General features: G+C 35.7%; 1 protein-coding gene across 1 annotated transcript; it reads left to right on the top strand.

Annotated features, from left to right (window-relative positions):
• The first annotated feature begins 524 nt into the window (after positions 1–524).
• On the top strand, positions 525–4,267 carry LOC113771004. The gene is made up of 4 exons (XM_027315636.1): positions 525–1,853; positions 1,992–3,350; positions 3,535–3,569; positions 4,249–4,267. Exons 1-4 carry the CDS (start codon positions 525–527, stop codon positions 4,265–4,267), a joined length of 2,742 nt encoding a protein of 913 aa, XP_027171437.1.
• The last annotated feature ends 10,960 nt before the right edge of the window (positions 4,268–15,227 follow it).

The following is a 15,227-nucleotide window of genomic DNA, read 5'->3' as shown; positions in this document are numbered from 1 at the left end:
AATCACCCCAAGAAGCTCATAATTTGATAGAAGAAATGGCAGCAAATAACTACCAATGGGCCAATGAAAGAGGTAATACAAGACGTCATGCAGGTATGATAGAAATGGACACTCTCAATATGCTGAGTGCTCAAATGAATAATGTGATGAAGCTATTAAGTAGACAAGGTGGAGTTGGCCCTAGTGCATCTAATGCTCATATAGCTTGTTGCTCTTTATGTGGAGGTGAACATGATACTAATGAGTGCGTTGATTCTGAGCAGGTACAATTTGTCAATAATTACAACAGAAATGCTTTAAATAATCCCTACTCGAATACTTACAATCCGGGGTGGAGAAATCATCCAAACTTTGGATGGAAGGACCAAGGAAATCAATCCAGACCAGCAAACCCACCAGGGTTCCAATCAAGGCAACCACAAGCCGAAACTAAACCTGGTTGGGAGATTGCGGTGGAAAAACTGGCTAAAGTTACCTCGGACAGATTTGAACGAGTAGAAGGGAGATTGGATCAACTCACTACCATGTACAGAAATGTAGAGGTTCAAATTGGCCAAATTGCTAGTTCCTTGAATAATCGAAATCAAGGGGAATTACCTAGCAAAACTGAGGTCAATCCTAAAGAACATGTTAAGGCCATTACTCTTCGTAGTGGTAAACAATTGGAAGATCCTCCAGTGAGCGGAGGTAAGAAGGATGAGAGTGAAGAAAATGCTGAAAAACAGAGGAACCAAGAGGCAACTATGGAGGGAAATAGTCGGCAGAATCCAAGAGAAACACAGCCATCATCTTCCACTAACATTCCAATACCTCCTGCGGTTCCATTTCCTCAAAGATTAAAACAGAATAAGTTTGATAAAGATTTTGAAAAATTTGTTAAAATGTTCAAACAATTGCATATTAACATTCCTTTTGCTGATGCTATATTGCAGATTCCATCTTATGCGAAATTTCTCAAAGAAATCATGACACGAAAGAGGAAGTTGGAAGACTGCGAGACAATAGCATTAACGGAGGAGTGTAGTGCAATTATACAAAATAAACTACCACCGAAATTGAAGGATCCAGGAAGTTTCTCTATACCTTGCACCATAGGTAGTATTAATTTTTCTAAAGCATTATGTGATCTTGGTGCTAGTGTATCATTGATTCCTTTAACGGTGGCTAGACAACTAGGTTTGCATGAACTTAAACGAACTAATATTACCTTGCAGTTAGCGGACAGGTCTATTAGACATCCATTAGGAGTGTTGGAAAATGTATTGATAAAAGTTCAAAAATTTATCATTCCAGTGGATTTTGTGGTGTTAGATATGGAAGAGGATGTATCTATGCCAATTATTCTTGGTAGACCGTTTTTAGCTACTGCAGGTACTATTATTGATGTTAAAAATGGCAAACTCAAGTTTCAAATAGGTGAAGAAGAGGTAGAGTTTAATTTGCATGAAATGGAAAAATACCCTTCTTTTACCGATCATGCATATTCTATCGGCACAATTGAAAAACTAACTCAAGAGCTGAGCCAAGTCAATTTTGACTTCGATCCTCTTGAGTATTGTTTAATGAGTTCAGGTATGCAAGATGGAGATTCTGAAGAAATTGAAGAATTGGTCAAGTATTTGAATTTTCAAGCACCTTATAAACGGGGTAATGTATACGAGAGTCTTGGCCAAGGAAAAGGGTTTTCACAACCTTCAGAAATTGAACCTCCAAGGTTAGAGCTTAAGCCACTTCCAACTCATCTAAGGTATGAATTTCTTGGAGAGAATAGCACTTTACCTGTAATTGTTAGTGCTGACCTTGATGATGAGCAGTGTACTAAATTGCTAAGAGTTCTAAGGAGGCGTAAGAAGGCAATTGGATGGACAATTTCAGACATTAAAGGTATAAGTCCTTCTATATGCATGCATCGAATTTTATTGGAGAATGATTGCAAACCAGTGGTGGAAACACAAAGAAGACTCAATCCAAATATGAAAGAGGTGGTAAGAAATGAAATTCTTAAGTGGCTTGACGCAGGTATAGTTTTTCCTATCTCAGATAGTGTTTGGATTAGTCCAATTCATGTGGTACCAAAGAAAGGTGGAATGACTACAATCATGGGTAAAAATGATGAATTAATTCCATCTAGACTTGTGGTAGGGTGGAGAGTGTGTATTGATTATCGTAAGTTAAATACGGTAACAAGAAAAGATCATTTTCCCTTACCATTTCTTGATCAATTATTGGAGCGAATAGCTGGATATGAATTTTACTGTTTTCTTGATGGTTTTTCAGGATATAACCAAATAGCTATAGCTCCAGAGGATCAAGAAAAGACCACATTTACATGTCCTTATGGCACTTTTGCCTTTAGAAGAATGCCATTTGGTTTATGCAATGCTCCTGCAACTTTTCAACGATGCATGATGGCTATTTTTTCGGATTATATTGAAAAAATTATGGAGATATTTATGGATGATTTTTCTGTGTATGGTTCATCTTTTGACCATTGTCTTCATAATTTGGAATTGATTTTGCAGAGATGCGAGGAAACAAATCTTGTACTGAATTGGGAGAAATGCCATTTTATGGTAAAAGAAGGAATTGTCTTAGGACACAAGATTTCCTCCAAGGGAATTGAGGTGGATCAAGCCAAAATAGAAGTCATCGAAAAATTGCCACCCCCAAGCAATGTCAAGGGGATAAGAAGTTTTTTAGGACATACTGGTTTTTATAGACGTTTTATTAAAGATTTTTCTAGAATAGTAAAACCATTATGTGATTTATTATGTAAAGATACCCCTTTTCAATTTGATGACAATTGTTTGGTTGCATTTGAAAGGTTGAAGAAGGAATTGATTTCAGCCCCAATTATAACTTCGCCCGATTGGTCACTACCATTTGAATTGATGTGTGATGCAAGTGATTATGCGGTTGGAGCAGTTTTGGGACAAAAGAAAGAAGGACGGTTGCACGTCATTTACTATGCTAGCAAGTTGCTAAACGAGGCACAACTCAATTACGCAACTACAGAAAAAGAGCTATTGGCAGTGATATTTGCTTTGGATAAATTTAGATCTTATTTAGTAGGATCTAAAGTTATTATATATACGGACCATGCGGCTCTTAAATATTTGTTACGTAAAAAAGATGCAAAACCAAGACTAATTCGGTGGATTCTTTTATTGCAGGAATTTGATGTGGAGATAAAAGACAAAAAGGGATCGGAGAATTTAGTTGCAGATCATCTATCACGTTTGGAATATATCCCAGTCAAAGATCAAGTTCCGATCCAAGAGAATTTTCCGGATGAGTTTGTCCTAGCACTTAGCAACTCTCCATGGTATGCAGATTTCGCTAATTATTTGGTAAGTGGGGAAATTCAAAAAGGGCTTAATTATCATCAAAGGAAGAAATTTTTGCATGATGTGAAGAGTTACTTTTGGGAGGAACCATTGCTGTACAAACATTGTGCCGATGGTATGGTACGAAGATGTATTCCAGAAAATGAGGTACGTAATATTTTATATCATTGTCATAATCTTGAAACAGGTGGTCATTTTAGCACTTCAAAGACTGCAGCAAAGGTATGGCAATCAGGGTTTTATTGGCCAACCATGTATCGAGACGTTCGGGAATATGTTAAAAATTGTGATGCATGCCAAAGAACTGGAAATATATCTCGAAAGAATGAAATGCCCCTAACTACCTTTTTAGAAGTTGAATTATTTGATATATGGGGTATAGACTTTATGGGACCATTTCCAAGTTCTTTTAATAATAAGTACATCTTAGTAGCAGTGGATTATGTTTCTAAATGGGTAGAAGCAGTCGCTTCACCCACTAATGACTCTAAGGTTGTACTTAGGTTTCTTAAAAAGAACATTTTTTGCAGGTTTGGTATACCTAAGGCCATAATAAGTGATGAAGGAAAACATTTTTGTAACAAACAACTGGATTCCTTATTGTTTAAATATGGCTGTAGGCACAAGACATCACTCCCGTACCATCCTCAAGCCAATGGACAAGCGGAGCTAGCTAATCGTGAGATAAAGCTCATTTTGGAAAAAACTGTGAATAAATCACGCAAGGATTGGGCTACAAAGCTAGATGACACACTATGGGCTTACCGAACGGCATTTAAGACTCCTTTAGGGATGTCGCCGTATCGTTTAGTCTATGGAAAAGCTTGTCACTTACCTGTAGAGATTGAACATAAAGCTTATTGGGCTATTAAAGCAATTAATATAGATTTTAATCTTGCAGGTGGAAGGAGATTACTTGAGCTGAGTGAATTGGAGGAACACCGGTTACATGCATATGAAAATGCCAAAATTTACAAAGAAAAGATCAAATATTGGCATGACAAGCACATTATTCCTAAACAATTTCAGGTAGGGCAAAAAGTGCTTTTATTCAATTCACGCCTGAGGTTATTTCCAGGAAAATTAAAGTCAAGGTGGTCTGGACCTTTTGAAGTCACTCAAGTATTTCCCTATGGAGCGGTTGAATTGGCAAATTCAAGAAATGAAAGGTTTAAGGTCAATGGACAACGAGTGAAACCCTACTTGGCAGGTGAAATCGTACCCAAAGGACTCATATGTCTTTTGGGCGACTCTTCTTCAAATTAAGAAACTGAATGTGTGAGTCGAGCCAACGACTATAAATAAAAGCGCTAATTGGGAGGCAACCCAATGTTTATGTTATATGTGTTAAATTGGTGTGATTTTGTGGTTTGAATAAGTGTTTTAGTTAATTTGTTGTTTTTGTGTGATAGGGTTGGCAAATGGAAGCAAGAATGACCATTTGAGGTGAAAAGGGCAAACTTTGATCAAGCAACTCAACCCCTCGATTTGCATTAAAGGTGTTTTTGATTCATTATAAAGGGATAAAATGCATGTTTTTAATGTTTTACATTTGTTCCAGTCATTAAAATTGGCAAACAAATGATCTATGGTGCATTTTGAGTCATTGGGGTACCTTTTGTAATTTTTCAAAAGTTGAAATTCTGCTAAAAAATCGAAGCAGAAAACGCGTTTTCAAAGAAAACGCGACTACAAGTCGCGTTTCTCAGAATCGCGTTTTCAATTCTGCAACTGCAGAAAAGAAAACGCGCTTTCAAAACGCGACCCAAAGTCGCGTGTTAATGGAAATCGCGTTTTCAAGCCTGGATCAAGACTCAAAAACGCGACTTATGAAACGCGACTCTAAGTCGCGTTTTCAAACACAGTCGCGTTTTAAGTGCTGCAAGATTTGGGAAGAAAACGCGATTTCAGAAACGCGAGTTGAAGGCGCGTTTTGAGTCGCGTTTTGTGTGTCTGAATATAGCCTTCAGAAACGCGATTTCAGCTTCATTTTTTCCTCTCTTTTTCATTTTTCAGGCGCGTTTTTCTTCTTCTCTTCTACCCACCTCACAAATCTTCATTTTTACTCCATAATCTTGCTAGAAATCATCACCCCAACACCTTTTGAGCTTCATACAACCTTTTTAACCGATTAAAATTCAAGAAAAACACTTAAAATCAGGTTTTTGAAGCATTGAAGGTTAGGGTTCTTAAACTCCAATTTCTTCAATTGGAGGTCAATTGGAGGTTGTTTCATAGGGCTTTTTGCATTTTTAGCATCACCAAACATCCTTCTATGTGATTGAGGTAAGTTTCTTCATCAAATCTTTTGATTTTAGAAGTTCATATTTTTTTATCCTGAGCTATCTGACATCTTTTAATTTCGAAAATTTGATGAGGTTCATGGCTATTTTTGATTTTATTCATGATTATTATGATTGTTTAAGCATGTTTAAATGTTTAAATGTAGCAATTTATTGGTTTTCAAGTACTTTAAAATTCACAATTGCTATATTTAGATGAAATTGGAAAAAGGAACTAGGATGTTTTCGAGCCATTGGTGATGTTAAATTATGGTTAAAAATGGTTAGTTGATGATGTTTAAGCATGTGCATTGTGTATAGTGAGTAATTTGGTTGATTCGGTGAGTTAGTTAGTTTAATTTTTGCCTAAACATGATTATAGCTAAAAGCATATTATTATTGTTAATTCTAAATAGTTATAATCATAATTGCTCCTATTTTCACTAATTGAATTATAATTGATACATATCTTGTGTAATTTGGTGATTTTGGGCAACTTTAGGCAGAAAATATGTCTTGTACGATCATTGAATGATTAGAACTTAAGCAATTGTATTTGAGGTTATTTGGATTAATGCTGAACTTTTGTTGCCAAAAAAATGAGTTGTAGTACATGTGAATAATTGAAATATTTTTTAGGTACTATGCCAAGAGGAAGAAGAGCGGTACTTTCATCCTCTAGTAGTGAGGAGAGGGAGGTTAATGAAGAGATGGAGGTGACTGAAGAGGAGAATTCACCTTCTCCTCCACCAATTAACCGTCGACCTGGTGAGGGCACCTCCCGTGGAGCGGGAAGATCGGTATTTGACAGTGCTAGGTTCAACACTCGCAGGAATCAGGAGTGGCATGAGGCGCGTGCTAATTTGGAGTTTTTGTTTGAGATGCACGTCAGTCCACCAGTTGAGATGATGTACAACATCTCAGAAGCTTTTGCTCAGCTAGGATGGGCTCCGATTCTCACCCTTCCAAACCATTACTACCCAGACTTGGTGCGCGAGTTTTACGCCAACATTGAAAGTAAGGCGCGCCATAGTGGAGAAATAGTTGAGTCCTGGGTGCGTGGAAGACGACTCACCTTGTCACGGCAAGATTTGGCTGCTATTTTGGGGTGTATGGATGACGGACGTCCAGTAGACTTGAAGAAGGAGTTTGTTCCCCCGAATAGGAGGTGGGATCCTTCATTGGCCATGGCTAGATTTGGTCTCGAGTACCAGCCTTTTCGCTCTACAAGGAAGGAGACCATTTTGGCGAATGTCTTCGAACCTCGTCATCGGCTTATCATTTACATGATGGCTCACAATGTCATCCCAAAGAAGACGGGGCACACGGAGGTCCGCAAGAGCGATATCTACTTCTTGGATTACATGTTCCATAATCGGACATCTCCATATGCTCGGATTTCATTGCCTAACATCATCATCAGCCACATTAGGTCTACGGCGAGGCGTAAGACAACTTCCTTCAAACTATCATTTCCTCGTCTACTGACTTTAATCTTTCCCCGTTTTGAGGTTCCCTTGGAAGGCATGCGGCGGGAGTATGTTCCACCACGTGCTGAGATGACTATCACTACTCTTCGCCGCCTTGGTATTGGCACGGGAGACATTCCACGCCCTGTTCAGGAGCGGAGACAAAAGGCTAGACATGGTCGGGATGAAGCTGGACCTTCTACTGCAGCACCACCTCCTCCTCCACCACAAACTAATTGGCAGCGACTTTTTGATCATATGGAGGACTTTGCATTCCAGTTCGCTGACGTTAGGAATCGTCTAAGCCGAATTGAAGATCATTTGGGCATTCATCCACCGCCCAATCGTGATGCAGAGGATGACGATGATGCCGAGGGGGATGACTGACTTGGCACACTGCAGAAGCTATCTTTAGTTGATGAACTTGCTTGCCTAATTATCTTAACTTGTGGAACTTAAGATGTTTAACTTCATTTTATATTTCTGTTTTCTATGTGGTAGGTACTTGTATTTTGACAGTGGTTCGTGATTAGTGGCTGATAAGGATCTCAGCCATTGACTTGGGGAGTACTTCTTTCTTTTCTTTTCTTCTTTTGTTTCATTTCTTCCCTACACATTGAGGACAATGTGTAATTTAAGTGTGGGGGGAGAAATATGTGTGATACTTGTGGTTTTAGTTGTGTTTGATATAATTCTTGTGCTTAAATGGTGTTTCTTGTGGTTGCTGGCAGGGAGATTTAGTCCACTTTTAAGGGGAGACTCTGTCAAAATTTTTCCAAAACCTTATATATATATATGTTATTAACTATAATAAATAAATAAAATTTTGTCACTTATCCTTTTGAAATAAATATATGCGGTTTTGATACTTCTTTTCTCATGAAATTTGGAAATGATTTTTATGTGATTATAATTTTTACATCTATAGGAAAGTATATCTAGTAAAGTGGAGAAAATTATGCCTACATTTTGTATATTTGATGAAAATTCTTCTTTTTATCTAATTTTATAAGATAAGAAATTAATATGGTTAATAAGTGTCATACTCTTCTCATGATTACTCTTAGAGGGAATTTTATTATATATATATATATTAAAAAAAAAAAAGGGGTTATTCTACTCCAATGATTCTCATACCGAGTAACCGGGGGTTGGCATCTACAAATGTCGACATTCGCGTAAAAAGGTACTTGAATTAAGAGTATGCAAAGCAACTTGAGTATGTGAAATGTTGAGTAACCGGGGATCTGCATCTAAAAATGTTGATCTTCGCGTCAAAAGGCATTTTTCACAACTTAAGTAATATTTAACCCTTAAAATAAATAAATAAAAAATAAATAAATTAATTAATTAATTAATTAAATCCCTCTTTAAGAAAAATAAGAAGTTGATCATGAGATTAGTTAGCATCTTTATTGACTATAGGAGTTGCTTGCTTGCGAAATTAGATAAAAATAAGAAGTTGAGTTGAATTGGTAAAATTATGGTATACTTGGCTCTTCTTTGCTTGATATTATGAGTACTTGAACTTAATGGAAAGATCACATAAGGGTTATTTACCTTGATTCAAGGAAATGGAGTTGAAATACTACATATGTTTATTTTCAATTTTTGGATCATTGATGGTTGGAATTTTATATTGCTTGAGGACAAGCAATGATTCAAGTGTGGGGGTATTTGATAAGAGTTTATTTTACGTATTTTTAAGTGCATTTTATTAGTTAATTTTGAGTTGATTATTTAGTTTTATAATTAAAATAAAGAGGTTTTTGGTAAAATTATATATTTTTGGTAAAAGTGGATAATATTGCATTTCTATTGATTTTAATGGTAAAAACTTCATTTTTATGCAGGAATGATGATTCAATCACCAAAGGATGTCAAATGAGGTAAAAAATAGAGATTTGGTGATAAATTCAAGTGGCAACAAGAAGAATGAAGTGAAAAACGTTCAAGTGAGGAAATGCAATACAAGTCAGTTTTGACACTCTTCAGTATTTCGATCATATCTCAGGCTACAAAGCTCCGATTTGGATGATTCTTGAAGCATTGGAAAGCTAACTCAAAGGGCTACAACTTTTGTGTTTTGCACAAAAGCTAGTTCGGCCTTTATGATAGAGAAAATCGCAGATGAAGTAAGGCCAAAGTGAATACGCGAGTACACAAAACGTGACTTGTAACCGCGTTTTGTGTAGGCGCGTTTTATAGCCGAAATTCTGCAATTTGACTCAGCCAATTCTCTTGTGTTCACACCACTTTCCAGCTATAAGATGCAAGGGAATTCGGTGCACATGCTTCAGAAGACAAAAGGGCAAGAAAAGTGGCTTATTTTCAAGTCAAAAATATTGGTTTTTGACTATGCTAACAAAGTGGAGATTTGGGAATCAAAGGATAGAATTTGACTTGGAAAAATGGAGCCTTTGAGTACTTTTTATGCAGAAATATGGGGAGAGATCGGGGATCCATTCGTAGCTTAGCTTCTTACAGAAAATCATATTCTCTCTACCTAGGACTTGCAAGGGGCAATTGGGATTTCATCTTGTAATCATCTAAGTTCAAGACAAAGGAGATTTTTGGAAGGCTTCACCATATATTGGCTAAGACTTTCTTTACTCTGTTTGTATTTGTAATTCATGATGATTTACATTAATGAAGTTATGAGTGTTTTATCATTCATGAGTAGCTAATTTTCTTTATCTAGGGAGTAGATGAAACTTATGGCCAAATGATATGAAGTGATTGTTATTCATTCTTGTTATGTCTTGTATTAACTTATCTACTTGTGTATGTTGGATTACTTGTTGTTGCTTGATCACCAATAGCAGGTTTATAGTTATTTTTATTCATGGAGAAATGGTAAAAATAATGGAATGACACAAGTAGAACTTGAGTTGTATATTCATGAGAATAGAAATACGTTCAAGTGGATGAAATCTGCATTTCATGTGTGAATAAGAACAGATTTAGTATTTACCAAGAGATTAGGACAAACTAATCTGTTTTAACCCATTATTATCATGAGAATGTGATTTTGGTATTTCTGGAAATGAATCCTTGGTTAAACAAGAGCAGTAACAAGTGTTGAATTAATTCATTTTAGATCTTTTGTGTCATAAGTGGAATCTACATCCCTAGATCTTAATATTTAGTGAATTCTACTCCCCTTGAGATATTGCATTTATCTATTTAAGAATTTTTGTAGTTGAATTAAAATCTGAAGTTTCTGCTCAAATTAATTGTGAGTCTAAATAATAGAGTAAATTAGTATCTAATAATTGTTTTAAATTGCTCCTCGTGGGATCGACCCGATACACATCTCGTACTACAATTGCGACCTGTATACTTGCAGTCCAACGGGTGTAAATTCGGAATTAAACTTGCACTTAAAGTAAAAACCCGTCATAATTCATAGCCACGAAAGTAGATATGGTTTAGCTATAAGTATAGTTGATTCACTACGAGAGTATGTTTCACATACATTAGGAAATTACGCCATAACTAGCCAAGATAATAACATTCACTTAATCGGTAATCTCATTTGCAAGAGTAGTAAGGAATTCCATATCTCTAGGAGCTTTCTAGTACTAATTTTCATTACTTTTATATGTTTATGGCAGTTTAGATAATAAAGGAGTTCGAAAAGCACCGGTAATTGCAATCTTCCCTGTGGGATCGACCCTTAATACCCTATACTCGCTCACGATTTATATACTTGCGACAAATCGCATGTGGGATATTTAGGAATTATAAATGTAAAACTTGATTGTAGATGAGCTAATTGTATATGTATACCCCACGCACATCAAACTCAATAAGCCATTTCAACTTAATTTCTATTTTCTCACAATTTTGACCGCCCACTTTTGCCTTACCATATCTTCCCATGCAAATCAACTATGACAATTGAAGTTGCAGCCAGTCTAATCTTTAGCCTCAATTTTTTTGCCTAAATTCAATGTTTGAATAGGCCAGTGCCACTATCCAAATTCAATTCAAATGGTTGCAACCTTATTGACGCTAAAATAATATAACCCACCAAGAATACCAATGCGGAGCAATCAAAAGCAACACTAGAGACCATATCCCATGTCTCTAGATAAATCTTATTCCAATTTTTATATCCTAAAAAAATTTTTTGCCTAATTGACATAATAGTGTAACCTTCCTCAATCCAGTTTCCTTTTTTAGTTATCACTTTTATTTTCTTGTTTGTACTCTATGTGATCGCCATCCTTTTGATCTTCATTGAGTTTGACAACAAATCTGCTTTGACAACTTGTCATTTGGCAATTTCAATATGATAATACTTACAAAAAAAAACGAAAACAAAAAAGAGAGCGAGAACTATTTCCATAATAATGAGGATTTGGGATATATTAGTCAGTTGTGTAGATTGTGACTGTGGAAAAAGAGTGGATTATCAGATGCATATAAGAGAAGATAGGAGAGAGATGATACGAGTTTGTTTTGTATGGCAATGAAAAACTAGTTATAGTTATATGATTTTTGGGTTTGTAGGAATTATCTATAAGTGAAAAATATTATAGTCATTTTATCGCATGAAGGAAGGTTAGTGTAATTATTTAAACCTGAAGAGAGGTGAGTGAAATTGTCGGAAACCTCAAGGGAGGTTTCTGAAATTATCCCTACAAATAATTATACCCTTACAGCTGTTATGTTTATCAAACACTATAGTTATCTATCTATGCATATTACGTGCAGTAACTTCTCCTACAAATAATTTGTCATTTAATTGATGAGAGAAACAATTAAGTATTCATAATATCTTATCCGTGTGGTAACTTGTCCTACATAATAATTTGTCATATAGCTGATGAGAGAAACAATTAAGTATTCATGGTATCTTATCATGGGGTGATGAAACGGACAATAATAATATTCTAACACCTTTTGCGGGCTCATTTTCAAATGCACAACCAATTTTCATCACCTAACCATTGTCTACATTGATGTTCTTTCGTCCTTCGGGGTGCATAATATTTTAGTAAAGATATTGAGTACCACAATCTATGCACATTTTCTTCATGGTAGATGACGCTGATTGACACTAACATCATCGTACACCCCGAATGCGACCATTCTTGTCCTTCAACAAAATAAATGGGACCAGTCCACACTAAATTATATCCTTCCAAAGCTCAGTGGCCACGAAAAAGGGATTAAATCCCTTTTTGAGTTATAGGTCAGGGATTCGAACTTTACCTGTAGTGAAAAAATTTTTAAAAAGGTGTCAGAGCACTCCTTTGATTTAGTTGGTTCTATATACCTACTAGTCTCTTATATAATCTCTTTAGACCCTTCCTTCCTGTACAATAGAATAGATTGGGTCATAAGAATGTTATCGTTGTAGCCAAAAAAAAAAAAGAATTATATCCTTCCATAAAATTTTGGGTCCAGTCCTTCCTATGCGCTCTGTGTTTCGTAAAATTAATCAAGATTTAATTTCCTTAACTTGATGTCCATTGTCATGCCTCTCATTTATGATATCCAGCCACCATTTGTCGGATTTGAGATTGTTAGACATCATCCATCAGGATGTTGAAGGATGGAGGAGGATTCCGAAAACTAGAGTCCCATATGGATTAAATATTCTTTTAAGGCACTTTCAAAAAAAACATTTTATTGTAGAATTGTATTTTAAAATCTATATTATACAATTGTATTTTAGAGTGTTTTAGATTTTAGACTTTTTTGGGGTATTTTTAAAATTATTTACTATTCCTCCGTTTCCTCCTCCTATTCCCCACGCTACCTCCTCCTCCCCTCCTTATCCCCCAACCCCACTCCTGCTCGTGTCACCCAAAGTGGTCAGCCATTGCGAGTAGATCTAGTTGCGAGAAGGAGGGGGAGCAGGGTGTGTGGTGGGTAAGGAAGGGAAGGGGAGATGACGATGGTTGGAGGATGAAGGTCAAAGGAGAGGGAGAGGACGAAGGAGGGGAGAGGGAATGAAGGAGAAGGGGGTAGGATGGTGATGATGGCGGAAGAAAGGGGTGGTGATCTTTCTTTTTTGTTATTTTTTTAATGTTTTTAATTTATAAACCATTCAGAAAGCATTTTTGTCTACTCACATACTTTAATGGTCAACTAAATTATCCAGATTGAAATAGGGGATAAAGTGAGGAAAAAATAAACGTTAGAGGGCAAACTACAACTTTCATTAAACCTTAAGGGGAGATTTCGAGATTAACCCTTGATAATAGCACAAAGGTTAAGGAGGTAAAATGACCCTATAAAAATTGTTTATGTTCAAACAATAGTACATTGTGTAAATCATACTGCAATCCTATTATTTTATTCAGATGTTTCGTTGTGTAGTGTCATTAGAATTATTCCTAGGAAAGAAGCCAATCCGAACATTTATGCTCAAAAAATGTGATTTTTTTTTTTTTTTTGCTTTTGACACTCAAGGGCACTACTGTTCTGACTTGACCTTAATTCATCAAGATTTTATACGATGGGCAGCAGAAAGTAATTTTAAGACGGATGAAGAAAAAAGGAAAAATAGTAAAAGAGACAGAAAAGCTCAGTATTCTTTATACAATTAATCATACCTTAAGTTGTTATGTTTATCAAATTCTATACTTATCTATCTATGCATATTACGTGTAGTAACTTCTCCAACATAATTGTTTGTCATTTATTTGATGAGAGAAACAATTAAGTATTCATAATATCTTATCCGTGTGGTAACTTGTCCTACACAACAATTTGTCATATAGCAGATGAGAGAAACATTTAAGTATTCTTGTTATCTTATCATGCGGTCATGAAACGGACCATAATAATATTCTGACTTGTTTTGCAGGCTCATTTCAAATGCACATCCAATTTTCATCACCTAACCATTGTTTACATTAATGTTCTTTCAACATCGTAGGTTGCTAGGGTGATGATGGATAGTCTGATAGTTATTATTTGAGTACAAGAGAAACACATAATCCACTATTTTACCAAACAACAAAAAAACAAAAAACAAAACTTGATATTGATTATGGTTCGAGACAGCGGGAAAGCCAGAGATGTTGTCGTAGTTTATAAGAAGATCAAAGTTATTTGTTCATTTGGTCCTTCTTGTTTAACTATTAGTCATTAACCGAGGTTAAGATCATGTACTACAGAGAAGATCACCAAATTAATGGCATTTTTGAAGTCTGCATATGTATTCTCTCTCCTCTTTCAACAGAATTGCACCTTCAGACTTGAAAGACATTTTCGAGCACATAAGGGATTGGTTCTATATTTATTTTATAAATTTTTTGAAGAAAGGTGGGCACATGTGGTCTAATTAACTATTACCAAAACATGAACTCGTCCCTGTGAGTTCGATCCTTAGAACTCTCTAGGTGATTTATTGTGATTTATTACTGGGATTGATTTCGGTCACTTTCAAAAATTGTCAATCAATAACCAATCCGAACATTTGTGCCCACAATTGTGAATTATTTTTTTTTTGTCTTTGACCCTGGAGACCACTAATGTACTGACCAGACCTTAATTCATCAAGATTTTGTACGATGGGCAATAGAAAAGAATTTTAAGACAAATGAATAAAAGAAAAGGCAATAAAAGAGGAGAAGAAAATCTCAATATCTGTACACTATTAATGGATAATTTAAGAAACCTCTCCTGAGGTTTCTGACTATTGCAAGTAGCTCCTTTATAATTTAAAAAATTACACATACCTCCCCTATTGTTAGCATTTTAGTAACAATATAGACCCAATATGCTAAATTCGTCACCAAAATTCCTAAAATACCCCTTTGTTATTTAGAAGGGGGATAAACTCATTCATGAATTTTTTTCCACATTGCAACTATTACAAACGATATAACCACCACTTTAATGAACTCAATAAGCCATTTCAACTTAATTTCTATTTTCTCACAATTTTGACCGCCCACTTTTGCCTCACCAAATCTTCCCAAGCAAATCAACTATGACAATTAAAGTTTGCAGTCAGTCTAACCTTTAGCCTCAATTTTTTTGCCTAAATTCAACGTTTGAATAGACTAGTGTACTATCCAAATTCAATCCAAATGGTTGCAACTTTATTGACGTTAAAATAATATAACCCACCAAGAATACAAATGCGGAGCAATCAAAAGCAA

Source organism: Coffea eugenioides, chromosome 5, assembly GCF_003713205.1.
Source record: "Coffea eugenioides isolate CCC68of chromosome 5, Ceug_1.0, whole genome shotgun sequence".
Classification (NCBI taxonomy): Eukaryota; Viridiplantae; Streptophyta; class Magnoliopsida; order Gentianales; family Rubiaceae; genus Coffea; species Coffea eugenioides.
This window is presented reverse-complemented; position numbering and strand designations above follow the sequence as displayed.

Bases quoted from the DNA above. Each gene is read 5' to 3' on its own strand.
- LOC113771004 (XM_027315636.1), top strand. From the start codon at position 525: ATGTACAGAAATGTAGAGGTTCAAATTGGCCAAATTGCTAGTTCCTTG. The intron at 1,854-1,991 runs GCAATTGGATGG...GAGGTGGTAAGA, and splicing joins TTCTAAGGAGGCGTAAGAAG to AATGAAATTCTTAAGTGGCT. The intron at 3,351-3,534 runs GTAAGTGGGGAA...ATCTTGAAACAG, and splicing joins CAGATTTCGCTAATTATTTG to GTGGTCATTTTAGCACTTCA.